General features: G+C 46.1%; 1 protein-coding gene across 3 annotated transcripts in view; it reads left to right on the forward strand.

Annotated features, from left to right (window-relative positions):
* Positions 1-17653, forward strand: part of LOC142596527 (protein FAM219A-like) — a 97076-nt gene that overhangs the window by 77139 nt on the left and 2284 nt on the right. For 2 of the 3 annotated variants that reach the window (XM_075725677.1, XM_075725678.1), the window contains exon 3: positions 13255-13352. In XM_075725677.1, coding sequence (XP_075581792.1) covers positions 13255-13352 — 98 coding nt within the window. Of the gene's footprint in view, positions 1-13249; positions 13353-17653 lie in introns of all 3 variants that reach the window. The other variant, XM_075725676.1, reaches the window with a different exon arrangement.

Genomic DNA, 17653 nt, shown 5'->3' on the forward strand with positions numbered 1-17653 from the left:
CTGGCGTCAAATGGGAGCCACCTTTCTCAAAGGGGAAAGAGGGTCTTTGCTCAGGAGCTTGCGGGGCTCATTGACAGGGCTTTAAACTAGATGTGAAGGGGGAGGGGGAACGTACCAGGCTTGCCTGTGACAAGCTGTGGGATGGTATGCAATGGTTAGAGGGACGGGGTGCTACTGTGAGCCCTCAACCTGTTGCGCAGAGGCATGATGGGGATGCTGCAGCACAGTTGAAGTCTGGCAGAGATGAGCTGGGGGCTCCTGAGATAATTAGAGCTCACAAGGAAACCTTCGTGAAACACCCCGAGGGAAATAAGGGATGTTCCACTAAGAAGGTGACACGGCCAACAGCCCAGATGAAATGCCTCTACACGAACTCACACAGCATGGGGAACAAACAGGAGGAGCTGGAAGCTGCTGTGCTGCTAGACAGCTACGACCTGATTGCCATAACCGAAACCTGGTGGGACGAATCCCATGACTGGAATGTGGCTATTGATGGCTACAGGCTCTTCAGAAGGGACAGGCAAGGAAGGAGGGGCGGAGGTGTTGCCCTCTATGTAAAGAAATCAATACATTGTGAAGAGCTGTCCCTGAAGAATAGCCACGAGCAGGTCGAAAGCTTATGGGTAAGAATCAGAGGCAACAAAGGGAACCTTGTGGTTGGTGTCTACTACAGGCCGCCTGATCAAGGGGAGCCTACTGACGAAGCCTTGTTCCTCCAGCTCCGGGAGGCTTTGCGCTTGCAGACTCTCGTCCTGCTGGGGGACTTCAACCACCCCGACATTTGCTGGAAAAGCAACACGGCGAGCTGTAGGCAATCCAGGAGCATCCTGGAATGCATAGACGACAGCTTCCTAAGCCAGGTAATAGACACACCTACCCGAGGGGACGCGATACTGGATCTGATGGTCACCAATGCAACTGAGCTCATTGGTGATGTCAAGACTGGAGGCAGCTTGGGCTGCAGTGATCATGCGTTGGTGGAGTTCACGCTCCTGAGGGACATGGGAAAAGTGAGGAGTACAGTCAGGACCCTAAATTTTAGGAAAGCAAACTTCCAGCTCTTCAAGGAGTTAGTCAGAAGGACCCCCTGGGAGACGGTCCTCAGGGACAGGGGAACGGAACAGAGCTGGCAGATCGTTAAGGACATCTTCCATAGAGCACAAGAGCTCTCAGTCCCCAAGTGTAAAAAATCAGGCAAGGAAGGGAAGAGACCAGCATGGCTGAGTCGAGACCTGCTGGTCAAACTAAAGAGTAAGAGGGAACTGCACAGGCAGTGGAAGCAGGGACAGGTGTCCTGGGAAGAGTACAGGGAAGCTGCCCGGTTGTGTAGGGAGGAGGTCAGGAAGGCCAAGGCGCAGCTGGAACTGAATTTGGCAAGGGACGTAAAGAATAACAAGAAGGCCTTCTACAGGTATGTCAACCAGAAAAGGAAGGTTAAAGAAAGCATACCCCCCTTGATGAACAAGAATGGCGACCTTGTATCAACGGACGAGGAGAAGGCTGAGGTACTCAACAAATTCTTTGCCTTGTTCTTCACCAGCAACCTCTCTGCTCACCCCTCCCGAATCGATGGACCAAAAGATGGGGACCAGGGGGGTAAAGCCCCTCCCACTGTAAGGGAAGATCAGGTTCGAGACCACCTGAAGAACCTCAATGTACACAAGTCTATGGGACCTGATGAGATGCATCCCAGAGTCCTGAGGGAATTGGCTGATGTAGTTGCCAAGACACTCTCCATGATATTTGAAAAGTCATGGCAGTCAGGTGAAGTCCCTGCTGACTGGAAGAAGGGGAATGTTGTGCCCATTTTTAAAAAGGGAAGAAAGGAGGACCCTGGGAACTACTGACCTGTCAGCCTCACCTCTGTGCCTGGGAAGATCATGGAACAGATCCTCCTAGAAGCTATGATGAAGCACATGGAAGACAGGGAGATGATTCGAGCCAGCCAGCATGGCTTCACCAAGGGCAAGTCCTGCCTGACCAACCTAGTGGCTTTCTCTGAAGGAGTGACTGCATCAGTGGACAAGGGAAAAGCAATGGATGTCATCTACTTGGATTTCTGTAAAGCGTTCGACACAGTCCCCCACAACATCCTTCTCTCTAAATTGGAGAGATATGGGTTTGATGGGTGGACTGTTCGATGGATAAGGAATTGTCTGGATGGTCGCATCCAGAGGGTTGTGGTCAATGGCTTGATGTCCACATGGAGACCGGTGACAAGTGGGGTCCCTCAGGGGTCCGTACTGGGACCGGTGCTATTTAACATCTTCATCAGTGACATAGACAGTGGGATCGAGTGCACCCTGAGCAAGTTTGCAGATGACACCAAGCTGAGTGGTGCGGTTGACACACCAGGAGGACGAGATGTCATCCAGAGGGACCTGGACAAGCTGGAGAGGTGGGCCTGTGTGAACCTCATGAGGTTCAACAAGGCCAAGTGCAAGGTCCTGCACCTGGGTCGGGGCAACCCCCAATATCAATACAGGCTGGGGGATGAAGGGATTGAGAGCAGCCCTGCGGAGAAGGACTTGGGGGTACTGGTGGATGAAAAGCTGGACATGAGCCGGCAATGTGCACTTGCAGCCCAGAAAGCCAACCGTATCGTGGGCTGCATCAAAAGAAGCGTGGCCAGCAGGTCGAGGGAGGTGATTCTGCCCCTCTACTCTGCTCTGGTGAGACCCCACCTGGAGTACTGCGTCCAGCTCTGGGCCCCTCAGCTCAAGAAATGATCCGAGGGCTGGAGCACCTCTTCTGCTAGGCCAGGCTGAGAGAGTTGGGATTGTTCAGCCTAGAGAAGAGAAGGCTGCGAGGAGACCTTATTGCGGCCTTTCAGTACTTAAAGGGGGCCTATAGGAAGGATGTGGAGAATGTTTTTAGCAAGGCCTGTTGTGACAGAACAAGGAATAATGGATTTAAACTAAAGAAGAATAGATTTAGACTAGACATAAGAAAGAAAGTTTTTTACCATGAGAGTGGTCAAGCACTGGACCAGGTTGCCCAGAGAGGTAGTGGAGGCCCCATCCCTGGCAACATTCAAGGTCAGGTTGGATGGGGCTCTGAGCAACCTGATCTAGTTAAAGCTGTCCCTGCTCACTGCAGGGGGGTTGGGCTAGATGACCTCTAAAGGTCCCTTCCAACCCAAAGCATTCTATGATTCTATGTGTAGACGTGGTGCTTAGGGATATGGTTTAGTGGTGGACTTGGTAGTGTTAGGTTAACGGTTGGACTTGATGATCTCTAAGGGTGTTTTTCAACCTAAATGATTCTATGATCCTATATTTGGGAGACATCAGTACAACAAAGACTCAGAAATGCCATAGCGAAAAAACATGAAAAGTGGAATAATAGAAATGAAAAAAAAAATGACAGGAGAAACTCAATCTCCTGTAAACTGGAATTTACCAGCTGGAGATGACTTAGGAAGAGGAAGCCTTTTACATAGTTGATTGCAAGGTAACTAGTTTTTAAAATGGACTAATACATGAAAATATGCTGTAGTCACACTTCTTCACAGTTTACCAGCTTTTTTCCAAGGATCAGATACAACAGAATGAGTCCTTCTGCCAGAACTTCTGCTTTTCCACATAGGGAAAATTTTATTCCACTGCTGAATGCTGCTGTCCACCAGTAAAGAGGAAAAAGGAGGTATTGGAAGAGTCTGAATAGTTTTTCCAGTAGGTAGAGGTGTACCATTGCCAGGACCCCCTTTCCAGCTAGTGCTCCTTCCCAGTGAATACTCAGTGCTGACCACAATATGGTTTTGAAGGTAATAGCAGATGAAATCTACCTGCTTACGAGGAGTGTTCTGACAAGGCTGATGAGCCTATTCCTGCCTTGTCTCCAGAGAGAAGTCTGCTCAAACACCTCTCTCTGTCTGTGGATACAGCATGCCTCTTTAGTTAGGTGAACACATATCTAGTTGCATTTGGATCAACTCTCTACTCTTAAGCCGTACCCATATGAGCTCTAGGTTACCTGGGGCAAAATGAGACTAATGGTATTGTCTGTAACCAGTGTAACATGCCTTTAATCCACATCAGCTCCTGCTGCTGTTATGTTAATCTGCCCAGCCTTTACAATTTTCAAGCAGTTTAATGGCTCGCATCTCCTGGCTCTGGCCCCTGTTCCTCCAACTCGATCTTTTGCCTCTTCTGCATTAAACTCGTCAGGATTTGGATTGTTTTTTTAATCTTTTTAAGCCTAAGCAAAGTTAAGGTAGTACATAAATGTTTAATAGCTTAACTGGCAGAGCCATTGTTGGGGATAGTAGCAACTGGGGGTTTAATCCTATTGCAGGTTTTCCATATGGATAGCAGCATTTTTCACTGTTAAATCAGAATCTATTCTTCAAATGTCAGATGCTCTGCTGGAAGGTTGATAAATGTCATTTTTTACTCTGTAAAGATTCATATATAAATCTGTCATATGTGCTTGCTGTAAGCTTGGTTCAAATGAGCTCAATTAAATACCAACCCAGCATTAATACAACTTTTGCTTCCAGAGTCCACAGTGATTGAAGCGTGACAGAAAGAATGTGCTGTGCTGCATGCACTGAACACAGATTTATTCCGTTGCTTGAATGGTCTTTTCCTTGGTTGTTTCCCCCCCTTTGAATAAATACATTTCATGGCCACATGTTTGCTTGGGGGTCAGTTAGATACAAGAAAAACTAACCAGGTGGCTTATCTTATATTTCTAGTGATTTCCTAAAGGTTGCACCTGGTTTGTAAGTAAGTGGAATAGTAAAACATTTAGCTTGCTGCTGGGGCCACATCAACAAAGAGGAGAACCTCACACCAAGGGGAAATAACTTCTCCTGGTTCATGTACAAAATCTTAAACCCTTATTGATATTATATCCATATTAATTATGTATTTCTTACTTTTCTAACACTCCCACTTTGTCTTTCTGTCAGGAACTGCAGGGCTCAGCCATGCTTCTTTCTTTCTTGCAAATCACTTGATAAGGAGGCTCCCGACAGCACTCTGAAATCCCCATCCAGACAGTCTGTCTTACCTAGCAGTCAATGATGTGACAGCGTTAAAACATGATGGGCAACGTGGCAATTGGTTGGACTGTTGCAGAACAGGCTACTAAGGTGATGAAGGACTGTGGCAGTGGCATCTTTATCAGCACATCCACCACACTAGGAGCTTGGCAGTAAATCTCCCACATCCCCGTCTGCAGATGAATATATGGAAAAGAGGCAGACAGACAGTCTCATAGCAGCCTTCATCCCTCTGATGTAAGCACCTCCTCTTCTTGGACTAGATAGAGAATAAGGCACTGTTTTTGGAAGATTGCTCAGTGGGGTGCCTAAATGTATGTGAAAAGAGAGTGTCTAAGTTAGGCAAACTGGATCCCACCTTAAGACTGAGTGAACTACATGCAGATGAGGTCTCCTGCCATATGACCAAGAGGAAGCCTAGTTCATATTGATGCAGGCTTGAAAGTGTTTATGGGTTTTATTTTAGATTTTCTTTGCAAAGCTTCTTGTAAAAATATTACCTGAATTGCAAATGTAGCAGATAATTTTCCTGCTTTCCTAGCTACTGTTTTGTTCCCTTCCCAGCTTAGATCTCATGCTGGTATTTATCTTAATACCAAAAAACATAGTGGCTGCTACTAGTCAGCCCCATAAGGAGAAGTGTCACAAAGTAGCCTTTGGTGTAAGCTGCTGTAGCTCAATTATATAATCTACCAGCCTAACCAGAAACTTTCCTTGCTTCAAGAGGCAGGAAGCTGTCATAACACTAACAGAGCAGAGCTATTTCATTAATTAATAGGGTACTAACACTTTCCTCCTGCCAGCTGCACTGTAGGATGTTGCTATTTTTTCCTCTAGGAGACACAGCACAGATCACTCTTAGAGCAGGTCAGCCACAGCCCAGCTACTGCTGGGAAGGAAATTCTGCTTGCTGGGAGCCTGGACCTATTGCTATGGTAGTCATAAAACCCTCTTGAGTCACCCCGGCCCAGCTGTGGTGGGTTGACCTTGGCTGGACACCAGGTGCCACCAAGCCACTCTATCACTCCCCTCCTCAGCAGAACAGGTGGGGAGAAAAATGAGATGGAAAAAACAAACTCATGGGTCAGGACAAAGGGATTTTAATAAAAAGCAAAAGCAAAGGTCGTGCGCGGAAGCAAAAGGAAAACAAAGATTTTATTTTCTACTTCCCATCAGCAGGCGATGTCCAGCCACTTCCTGGGAAGCAGGGCTTTGGTATGCATAGCGGTTGCTCCAAAAGACAAACGTAAATAACGAATGCCTCCTCTTCCTCCCCTTTCTCTTAGCTTTTATTGCTGAGCCAACATCATATGGTATGGAATATCCTTTTGGTCAGTTGGGGTCAGCTGTCCTGGCTACGTCCCCTCCCCAGATCTTGCCCACCCCCAGCCTACTGGTGAGGGGGGAAAATGTTGGAGAGACAGCCTTGATGCTGTGTGAGCACTGCTCAGCAGTAGCCAAAACACTGGTGTGTTATCAACACCTTTCTAGCTACCAATACAAAGCACAGCACTATGAGGGCTGCTATGGGGAAGATTAACTCCATCTCAGCCAGACCCAATACACCGGCCTTTTGGCTTTCTGTGTGACAAGAAGGAGATGAGAGCAACTGAATGGCCATAGCGGTGCCTGAGCCAAGCAGATGGCTCAAGGAGAGGTGAAGGAAGTCTTGGTAGAAAAAGCTGTTTTCTGACAAACAACCATAGCGCTCACCCTTCAAGGAGAGATCTCAGATGAGACCACCAAGGCTTCTTGTCTGCTTCTGCTTCTTCCTGTATCAGTCCCATCTCTCCATGTGAGATGTTGACAGGGATTGTCCTTGAATTTTGCAAGACACTGTTGCTGGTTCTGGATAAGCTAAGAGGCTTGCTGATGATCAGTAGAAGGGAACCCTTTGGTACCTAGAGCTGGAGAGTAGCATGTGGAGACATGAACGGTGGCAGTGTAAAGCCATGCCCTGAGGGAATGGGCCAGCCCAATCCCTACCTGTTGCTCATCGCTCCATCACTGTGCCCCTCCATGTAGAAACATCCTAAGATTTTATGTGGTGACAGCAGAGGAGTTCATATCTCTGGCTTCCACAGTCTCTAGCTGGGGATGGGGATTCTGCTTGGGGACACCAATTAGGTGCGTCCACTTCCAAGCACCGAATTACTTGTGCTATTGGATTAATTCCTGCTTGTTAAGAAACAAGGTTCTCAAAAACCTCAAGCAAGTAACTGGAATGATGTTCACTTAGAGCAAGCAACTCTAGTAGGGGTAAAACAGCAGCAGAAACCCTGTCACAAAGAAATATAGCATGTTGTTCCCTGGTGTGCTTGACTTGGACAAAACTGAGGATCTAATTTATGGCTGGGCCCCATCTTGGTGGAGACTGGAGTGAACAGAGGAGATAATCCATTTGGGGACAGAGGCTGACAACACAAGCTGTGGTGTTAGCTCCTGCCTTCCAACCTGCTGCTGCACATTCATGGCAAATATTAAATTGCCATACAGTCAGGGAGGAGTAGTACTGGGAATATCAGTCAGTGAGCTGAGAACTACAAAGCCTTCAGGGTTCAACATAACAAAATTGGTGCATTTGTGGTTGAAACTTTACAGATGGTCTCTAATCCCAGTAAAGAACAGACTGCCTTTATCTCCCCATGTTGCTCCTGAAACTGTTCTTTCAATTTATGTAGTTATTTAACCCCCCTCTCCTGGGGTTGGGTGTGGGTTCAGAGCTTGTTTTAAGGCATCTCCATCAAAGAGCCACAAAGCACACAGCAGAGCAACCTATCCCAGTGCTGTTCAAAAGGATGCCTCGCTCAGAGATCCCCTTCCAGGGCTGCTCTTGCCATGAGTCAAGACGAAAAACTGACGCTGGGAGATGCAGTCCCAAACAGAGCAGGCAGCAAGCATCTTGCATAGGCTGAATGGCTCAGTACCTGCCTGTATCCGTGGCTCCTTTTGTGCATCCTCTCTTCCCAGTCTGCTTCACAGCTTGTGACTTCTAAGTATTTCATACAGAAAACAGAATAATAAGGGAAGGTTGAAGTAGACTGGACAAATCAATGCCATTAGTGTATCCTTTTGTCAGTACCTCAAGTACTGTACTATTCCCAGTTGCTCTTCTGTAACAAGGAGATTAATGCTAATTAGGTACAGCAACTGTTGTTTCTGGGAAGAAGCTCTGTAGGTAAATTAGGGAAACATTTTATAAAAAAGCTGTAACTCTTAAGCTAGGTCCCCAGGTTCCAGCTCTATTGACAAAACTGCAGATTTCCATATCCATAACTGTTTGCATGGCGACCTCAAGTGACATCATTACCTTAAGTGCACAAAGTCATTTTCCTCCCCTGGGAGCACCCGTTTCCTTGAACACAGTCTGTGCTTTGTACGGGTGAGATGAGTAATGTGGAAGCCAGAGCGCAGTGGCAATATAGCACTGCTATTGATTTTCTTCATGAAGATAGAAGTGCAGCCTACCACTCGGAGGTCTCTTGGGTCTTGGGAGGAATTTATTTAAACATTATTTCATGTGTTATTACTCTTTCCATTTATAAGAGAAATTGCGTACACACATTTATTGTAGCATCCTTCCTGTAGGATATCTCCAAGCTCTTTTTTTGGAGGGAATGAGAGATTGAACAGCTGGATCATGTTAAGGGCAGTAGGGCTGTCTGCAGACAGAGCAGCAAAGATGAGGGCAGAAAAACAGTTGTGACAGGCATATTACTGCAGATTAGTTAGAGGAGAAATAGAGGGGCAGAAGGGAAGAGGTACGTGAAACACTGTAGCTGACACAGGCTCCGGTAAACAGTAAAGCCATTAAGAGAAACTGGAACAGAGCAATTCACTGGAGTTCAGCAGAGAGCTCTGGGCAGGAGGGAGTATGTAAGTGGGTGAGATGGAGGGAAGGGAGGTACCAGTCAGCAAAGGGCAGGAGCAAAGCATGGGCACATGAATAAGAGCATGATGTGACATGATGTTCACCGTATGTGCCTAGTCTTTCTGTCACTGCAATTTACTTGACTTATTATGCCACCCCATCAGGGCTTTACTGGCCTTCCCAGCCCTCCACTATCATACGTGCACCTCTCCTGTGACAAGTTACTGGGTACCCATGCACCTTGCAAGCCAATAGACACACACCCACTCACATCTTGTGTTGCACACACCACTCTTGGCTAATATGCCTTCAGATAAAAAGTCATGAAGGAGGAGGCTGTAAGGTAGCCAAATCATTTTGATGGGCATTATCTGGCCATCCTTTGCCACTCCAAATTTCTACAGTACCTACAGGTCTGATAGTCTAGGAAAGTGAGCTAATCCTGAAGATCTGCTTCTACACAAATTATTTTACTTTGTAATGAGAATGGGCCAAAGCATCTGGAGTCTGAATGGGGGGTTTGTGCCTGAAGCAGGAGACCAGAGCTGCAAATTACAGGTTCTCTTCTTTGCCCTGCCCTGACCCACCATAATCTGTCACCTCAAATATGAGAAGCAGCTCAGATATCTCCTGCTTATTTCACTAGCAGAAGGTTGTGAGGCAAAACAAATTAAGCAAAATATTGAGATTCTCTGATAGAAAGAGGGAAAAATTCAGTAACTGAAGTAGTGATTAGAATAAAAACTAGGTCTAGCAAAGCCTAACCCCAGCAGGCAGCACCACAGCAGTAATAAGCTGGTGGTCTGTTCAGAGGTCTCGTTACATGGTATGTATTGCTCTCATCCCTGTTTTCTATGAAGTACTTAGCTGGTTTAAAAAAGACTGATGTCCCCAAAGGTGATTCACACCTTGTTCCTGACATTTAAAAGACTAACACCAGCTGAGTTGACAAGGCTGCCTGCTCAGGTGTTGGCATCTTTGACAAAATCAACACAGAAAAGGGAAATAGTACTAAGTTTTCTGGCTTCTCAGAGCCCTGTGTACTTAAATGTAGGTTCTACCTGTTCCTCTGGCCCACCACAGGGGAACATTTCCCCAATTCTGAATTACCCAGGTGTTACTATTTCTGTAATTCCTTCTAATGTCTCCATAGGTAGATGAGTTTCTGTGTATCACTCAAGGGAAGCAAGTAGAGTCCAGTGTAATTAATGTAAACTGGCTCCAGAACAGACCACAGCATCTGCAGACAATATTGGATGATGCATTTTTTTCTGTGTTTGATTTATTAATTATGAGCCTTAAACTGTACCTGATGGTTAATTGAATTTGTTCTGACTATTCGTTGATGTGGGATCCCCCTTTGTCTTCTCTGTGCTGCACACTCAGCTCTTAACCAGGAAAGGTTACTGTCTGCTTATTGAGTGTTGGGGCTAAAATGCTCTGTCAGCAGATCAGGGCTCTATTAAAGAAATAACGTGTAGAAATAACACACGCTTCTCAAAGGGAAGGAATTTGTGCTGGTATAGGAAGTTCACTGCAATTCTTGTTTTTTAACTGCTATTTTTATGCACAGAGGATGCTCACAGCACCCTGAAAACTTCTTGTCGCTTCTCTGAGATCTTAAAGGATCCTTTGGAGACTAGAGCTCAGAAAAACACACAAACTTCGGTGTGCCACAGCAGGAGAGCAGAATAGATGAGGATGTCATCAATACTGTGTGTCCTGGCAATAGCAGGGTCCTCGTTAGCTGAGGATACCCTGGTAGTCTTGGATGCAGACCTCAGCCAAGCATGAACAGAGGAACATCCAAGGAGCCCTTTTCCTCTGAACCTGGGGACAGTCTTGGGTCTGATTATTACCCGTTGCTGGTTGCACAGGTTGGCAGTGATGAGATTACAGAGAGAAGTCCTAAAGCAATCAAGAGGGACTTCAGGGCACTGGGGTGATTGGTTGCAGGATTGGGAACACAGGTAGTGTTTTCCTCAGTCCCATCAATGGCAGGGAAGAATGCTGAAAGGAATGGGATAACTCACCTGATTAACAGGTGGCTCAGAGGCTGGTGCCATCTGTGGAATTTTGGTTTTTTTGATCATGGGGAGGTTTACATGGCACTGGGCCTGCTGGCGGCTGATGGAGATCAGCTGTCTCCAAAGGGGAAAAGGATCCTTGCCTATGAGTTGGCAGGACTCATTGAGAGGGCTTTAAACTAGGTTTGAAGGGGGAAGGGGATATAAACAGGCTCGCTAGTGAGGAGCCCAGGGGCAGCATGGCAACATTGGGGGAGAAATCGATAGCCCGCCTCAAGTGCATGTACACCAATGCACATAGCATGGGCAACAAACAGGAGGAGCTGGAAGCCCTTGTGCAGCAGGATGGCTATGACATAGTCGCCATCACAGAAACGTGGTGGGACGACTCTCATGACTGGAGTGCTGCACTGGATGGCTATAAGCTCTTCAGAAGGGATAGGCAGGGAAGGAGAGGCGGTGGGGTGGCTCTGTATGTTAGGGAGTGTTTTGACTGTATAGAGCTCGACAGTGGTGATGACAACTTTGAACACTTATGGGTAAGGATGAGGGGGAAGGCCAACAAGGCGGATGTCCTATTGGGAGTCTGCTATAGACCACCCAACCAGGATGTAGAGATAGATGAAGCGTTCTACAAGCGGCTGGCAGAAGCTGGCAGAAAGCAGCCCGGTGGAAAAGGACCTGGGGGTGCTGGTTGACAGCCAGCTGAACATGAGCCAGCAGTGTGCCCAGGTGGCCAAGAAGGCCAACAGCATCCTGGCTTGTATCAGGAATGCTGTGGCCAGCAGGAGCAGGGAGGTGATTGTGCCCCTGTACTCGGCGCTGGTGAGGCCGCACCTGGAATACTGTGTCCAGTTTTGGGCCCCTCAATACAAGAAAGACATTGAGGTGCTGGAGCACGTCCAAAGAAGAGCAACAAAGCTGGTGAAGGGTCTGGAGCACAGGTCTTATGAGGAGCGGCTGAGGGAACTGGGGTTGTTTAGTCTGGAGAAGAGGAGGCTGAGGGGAGACCTTATTGCTCTCTACAACTACCTGAAAGGAGGTTGTAGCGAGGTATGTGTTGGTCTCTTCTCCCAAGTAGCTAGCGATAGGACAAGAGGAAATGGGCTCAAGCTGCGCCAGGGGAGGTTTAGGTTGGAAATTAGGAAAAATTTCTTCACAGAAAGGGTGGTCAAGAATTGGAACAGGCTGCCCAGAGAGGTGGTGGAGTCACCATCCCTGGAAGTGTTCAAAAAACGGGTAGATGTGGCACTTTGGGACATGGTTTATTGGGCATGGTGGTGTTGGGTTGATGATTGGACTGATGATCTTAGAGGTCCTGTCCAACCTTAATGATTCCTACTTTTTACTTTCATTATAAATAATCCAGCCACCAAGCCAGGAAACATGAAATTGCAACTCTACCCTTAATTGGTTTAGTGGTAGACTTGGTAATGTTAGGTTAATGGTTGGACTGGATGACCTTAAAGGTCTTTTCCAACCTAAATGATTCTATGATTCTATGATTCTAAATGAGAAGCTAATTTAAATCCCCTCTTGCACTGAATACACAAAGAAAGCTCGATGTACTGTCCAAGTTTTAAGGTACATTTCAGCAGCGAGTAGAACAAGCTCTGAAAATTTAAGCAAACAATATGCTGTTTAAAAATACAGCTGCAAAATTTTTCACTTTTTTTAAATAAAGAAAGCAAGCTACCAAAAATCCATGTGAGATAAAAGAGAAAGACACATGGGGGACATCACAGGTTGCCAGGAAGAGAAGCAGGGACGCAGCAACATTTTCTGCTGTGGGGTGTGTTAGTCTGTTGAGTTGCCATCTGGGGAAACTGTAATAACTCAGGCCTGGTGTCAAACTAGGCTGGACTAACACTAAATGGTGGTGCTGCTTTGATGGAGACACTTTTCTGTCCCCACTGGTCCCCTCAGTGGCAGCCTCAGTAGGAGGAGAAAAAGTAAAAGTATAAATTCCCTTGCCCAGCACAAAGCACATTCTTAGACTCCATGCAGCAACCAGGTGCAGATATAGGCAAGGTCTCTGCCCTTTCTCTGCCCCAGCTGGTTCTCATCCAGAAGCTCCATGACCATCTTAGTGTGGTGTTGTCAACAAGCTGCTGTGAGTCAGGGTATGTTAGCTTTAGCCCCTGGTGACCTTGGAGGCAATGGGACACAGCTCATCCAGCCTTTGCAGTGTCCCTGCTTGGGAGATGGAGAGCTCATGTCCTTTGCTATTAATTCTGCTATTCCTTTTGCTGCTATCAAATCTGGGTTTCTGCAGCTGTATGGTTGGCCAGCCAGGCTGTTGCCCTAATTTTGTTTTTCCCCTTTGTATCCCATATTCAGAGAAGCAGAGGGAGCTGGCTCGGAAGGGCTCCCTGAAGAATGGCAACATGGGAAGCCCAGTTAATCAGCAGCCCAAGAAGAACAATGTGATGGCACGAACAAGGTAAAGGACTGGAAAAGCACTCAGCTGTGCTCTAAGCTGCAATCCCTAATGACCTTAGGATGGGCAAGGATGATGTTCATTGCTATTTGCCTACTGCCAAACGTGCTGCGAGAGCAGTGATGGCCCTTCCCAGAGCTGGCAGGCCCAGACACTCTGTGCTGTGTTGCATCCTGTCCCCTGGGGAGATACAAGGACAGCTGGGCCCAGGACTGGTGATAGTGCAGCCTGAAGGAGGCAGAGGCAGCCCAGCCTGGTCGAAATCAGGGGTTTGATATGGCTGTCTTGCATGTTCTGGGTAGCCTCATGTAACACATAATCCTGCCAGCAGGAGAGTGTACGATGCTGCTTCATGTAACGCAAACTGGTTTAGAGTTTAGTTCTGCCTTGGCTGCTTTTATCCCAGTAGTTCCCCTGTTCCTTTTTGATGATGACCCCTTCCCCATACTGACTGACTTAACAAGGGCTTGTGAATAATCCATTTTTGTGTGCTTTGCTATACACCTCCTCTGTGCTTTGAACAGCATGGTCATACTTTGCTGGAGCTGCTTTGGCACATCTCTGTATGACAGTATCAGACAGTGCTACAAACCGCTGTAAAAAAAGATGTTCTTGGCTGAATACTTTCTTTTAGAGTATTTCTATTTTTTCCATGCAAGCTTCAGTACACCAGTGTATCACTTACCTGCATTCAGGAGGAAGGAACCCCCCTGAGTCCACGGGGTTTCATGCTTTGCATGCTACTAGAAAGGTGGCAGTTTTTAGTGGAGGACCTCACTTAAATGACAACAGAATCTGCATGAATGCTGGGTGTTTATTGATGAATGAGAAAGTTGCATGGATTACCATATATTAAGTAGAACAGGAGCTGCAGGTCAGAGCCTCTCTGTATGAAACACATTTGACAGATGAGGTTCCTTGTTCACATTAATTCCCAAAACCCACAACAGTAGTCATAAATCATGCCAGGACTTTGTCAATTTTTATTTGTAGGCCCCTGCGATGTTGGAATACACTGCATTGCTCACTGCTCTGTGTTTGCTTGTTGAGACCATATAAAGGAACCAGGCCCTTAGTGGCAGCAAGAAATTCAGCAGATTCTCTCAGCTGGCTTTTCCATGCTTCTCCTTGTCTTCCAAATACAAGCTGGAAAAACTTGGTTTATTTTGGCAATAGGCTGCACACTAGCTTCCCAAGAGGAATGGTAGCAGATTTGCTGCTTGAGAAATTTAGAAACACTGAAATTAGTGGAGGAAGATGGTAAGGGAGAGAAGATGGGATAAGTACAGGTGCCTACCTGTTAAATTAGTGACTTCTGCTTGGAGAGGCTGCTTCTTTCTGAGCTGCCGATGGAAAGAAGAGTGATTTGGGTGGGGAAGGGCAGAGCAGTGACACCCATTGACAAAAGCTTTCAAACAGCCAGCTTAGTTTTATTCCATTTGTGGACACCTGAGCACTGTTCAGAGGACATGTGGACGCCTCCACAGCCAAGCAAAGCCTGCTGGCAGTAGACTTGCTTTTCTTAGTTACTTTTCACATAGCTTTTAGAAGCATCCTTTGGGATCTGCAAAACAGAGGTTTGCAGCCATTGCTTTAATAGCAGATGTAGCCAAGCTCCGTTGTTCCCATATGGCTGGGAGGTGTCTGGCACAGGGTCTTGTTGGCCCATGTCTCTTCATCTCCCAGCTCCCTTGGCTTTCTGGGAACCAAGCAGCACCACAAGCACAGCCCTAGTAATACCTCAGAATGGTTTGGTCTGTCTTGCCACAGACAGGGCAACCCTTGGAAGGCAGAAATGCCACAAGCTTGTTCAAGCAGCTTCTTTTCACAAGATAACGGCTGCAGTACAATGGGAGATACTCCAGTGGGATACACTGCAAAACATCCAGGTTATGGTAGTTCTTTAAGTCTGAACTGTTGGCTTCCTCTGGTCTCTGCAGGAGGAGAATAAGCTAAAGCCATTTCCACTTTTTTAACAGTTCTGCTTTTCTCCTCATCAAATACGTTTTCCTTCATTCAGGCAAACCACATTGCCTCTCCTAGTCTCTACTCCACCTCCTCCTCTTTCCCCAAGGCTTCTGTTCTTCTGTATTATCCGTAAGAATTTCTGATATCCAGCCTCTAATACCAGGTTGCCTTCACTATTTGGTCTTCTCCTGGGGCAGGGGCACAGCCAGCCTTAGAAGTGAAAGGATCTGAATCCATAACACGCTCAGTCTCCCTAAGAGCAAATAAAATGTGAACAAGGTTGGGGTGATACTGGCATACTCACTATGAGCACAGGCAGAGCCTACAACACCATCCACACTACTTCCGCACAGCCAGATATTGTAGCCCACTCTGAGAATAACCTAAACTCAGATTTTGTCATAACATATTTCATGTTAAATGAGCAAAAACACCAAGACAAGAAGCTCATACTAGGACACCTGCAGATGAAAGCAGCTATGACTGCAATCTGGCTTTGCTCCAAGGACAGTGGGAAGTAAAAATAAGGACAATCAGGATGCAAGGGAAAGATTTAGATCAGGGGCAAAGACATTATCACAGTTTTTGTCTGTTGCAGAAAAACTGAAGTTCTGTGTTATTAAGAAAAAAGACATTTCTCAAGAAAAAGATGTAGTGATTTTTTTTTAATCAATTAAATAGGACCACAAAAGGCTTTGTTCACTCATGATATAGTAACAACCGTCAATGAGTATATATAGGGAGCACTGACTTGAAAACTGGAGAGCGAGCATGGAAGTCAGTACTTATGTGTGTGAGCAAGCTGCTGCTGCCAGATCACAGCTTCAGTTTTAGTTCCAGACATCTTGCTTCTTGACTTCCTTCCTACATGCTTTAGGAGCAGCATCTCAGTGGGAAGAGGTATTGAATTTTGCAAGTGGATCACATTTTCTCCAGTTCCCTGGTGCTGCAGGTTGGAAATTCTGCATCAGTTTTAAAATTAATTTCTTTAATCTTGCGTTTCAATGAACAAAATAAAAAAATACAACTAGTCGTGAGCCTATACATCTGCTTTGTGATAACATTTGATATATTTTACTCTCCCTGAGCCTGCAGGCCTTTGTATTGCTAAAATTGTAATGGCTTCCTGAAATTTTCTGAGCAGAAACAGAAGAACATTGCAGGTGGTATCATGGTTTAGCCCCCGCCAGCAACCAAGCACCACGCAGCCGCTCGCTCACTCCCCCTGCCCCGGTGGGATGGGGGAGAGAATCGGAGGAGTAAGAGTGAGAAACACTCCTGGGTTGAGATAAGAACAGTTTAATAATTGAAATTAAGTAAAATAGTAATGATAATAGTAACAATAAAATAATAATAATAACAGCAATATACAAAGCAAGTGATGCACAGTGCAATTGCTCACCACCTGCCGACCGATACCCAGACAGTTCCCAAGCAGCGATCGCTGCCCCCTGGCCAACCCCCCCCAGTTTATATACTGAGCATGACGCCACATGGTATGGAATAGCCCTTTGGTCAGTTTGGATCAACTGTTCTGGCTGTGCCCCCTCCCAGTTTCTTGTGCACCTGGCAGAGCATGGGAAGCTGAAAAGTCCTTGACTGGCATAAGCAGTACTTAGCAACAACTAAAACATCAGTGTGTTATCAACATTCTTCTACTAAATCGAAAACACAGCACTATGCCTGCTACTAGGAAGAAAATTAACTCTATCCCAGCCGAAACCAGGACAAGGTGGTTAGAGTGCAGTTGGAGCATGGATGAGATGGATTATCATCTTTAGATTTATATTTTCTAAACTCTTAGTGAAGCATCATTGTGCATCATTGTGTGTTGTTAAAGACCAGTTCTTCATTTGGGAGAAAACCTGAGTTAACCCACTGAACAAGGAGATTTTTCATCACTCTTACTGTTCCCACCTGCTGAATGTAGAATCTTCTTCCATTTGCTTGATTTGGTTGATCTTATTTTAAATATGAACCAAAGTCTTTGTGCAGTTTTGTGGATGAAAGAACTCTGTTGTGAACTGGATATCACTGAATTAATGTATTTTCCTTATCCTAGAAGCTCTGAAGCCTGTATTCCATTACACAAACTGTCTCAGGCAATTAAAGGTGCAAAGTCATCGTCAGCCTTTGTAATACTTCTGATGAAGTGAAAGTCATTATAAAATAATGGGATTTAAAAAGTACTAGTCTGACTTGGCTCTTACACTGCACCCACCAGCTCATATTTCTCATATTACTAAATTTAGGAGTGAGACCTCAAAAGTGCTGTGTTGTGGGGGCTGGGTAGGAACTCATGCAGAAAGACCAAATCCCTGGTTTCCAGTAGTAGA

This window comes from Pelecanus crispus, chromosome W (genome assembly GCF_030463565.1).
Source record: "Pelecanus crispus isolate bPelCri1 chromosome W, bPelCri1.pri, whole genome shotgun sequence".
Classification (NCBI taxonomy): domain Eukaryota; kingdom Metazoa; phylum Chordata; class Aves; order Pelecaniformes; family Pelecanidae; genus Pelecanus; species Pelecanus crispus.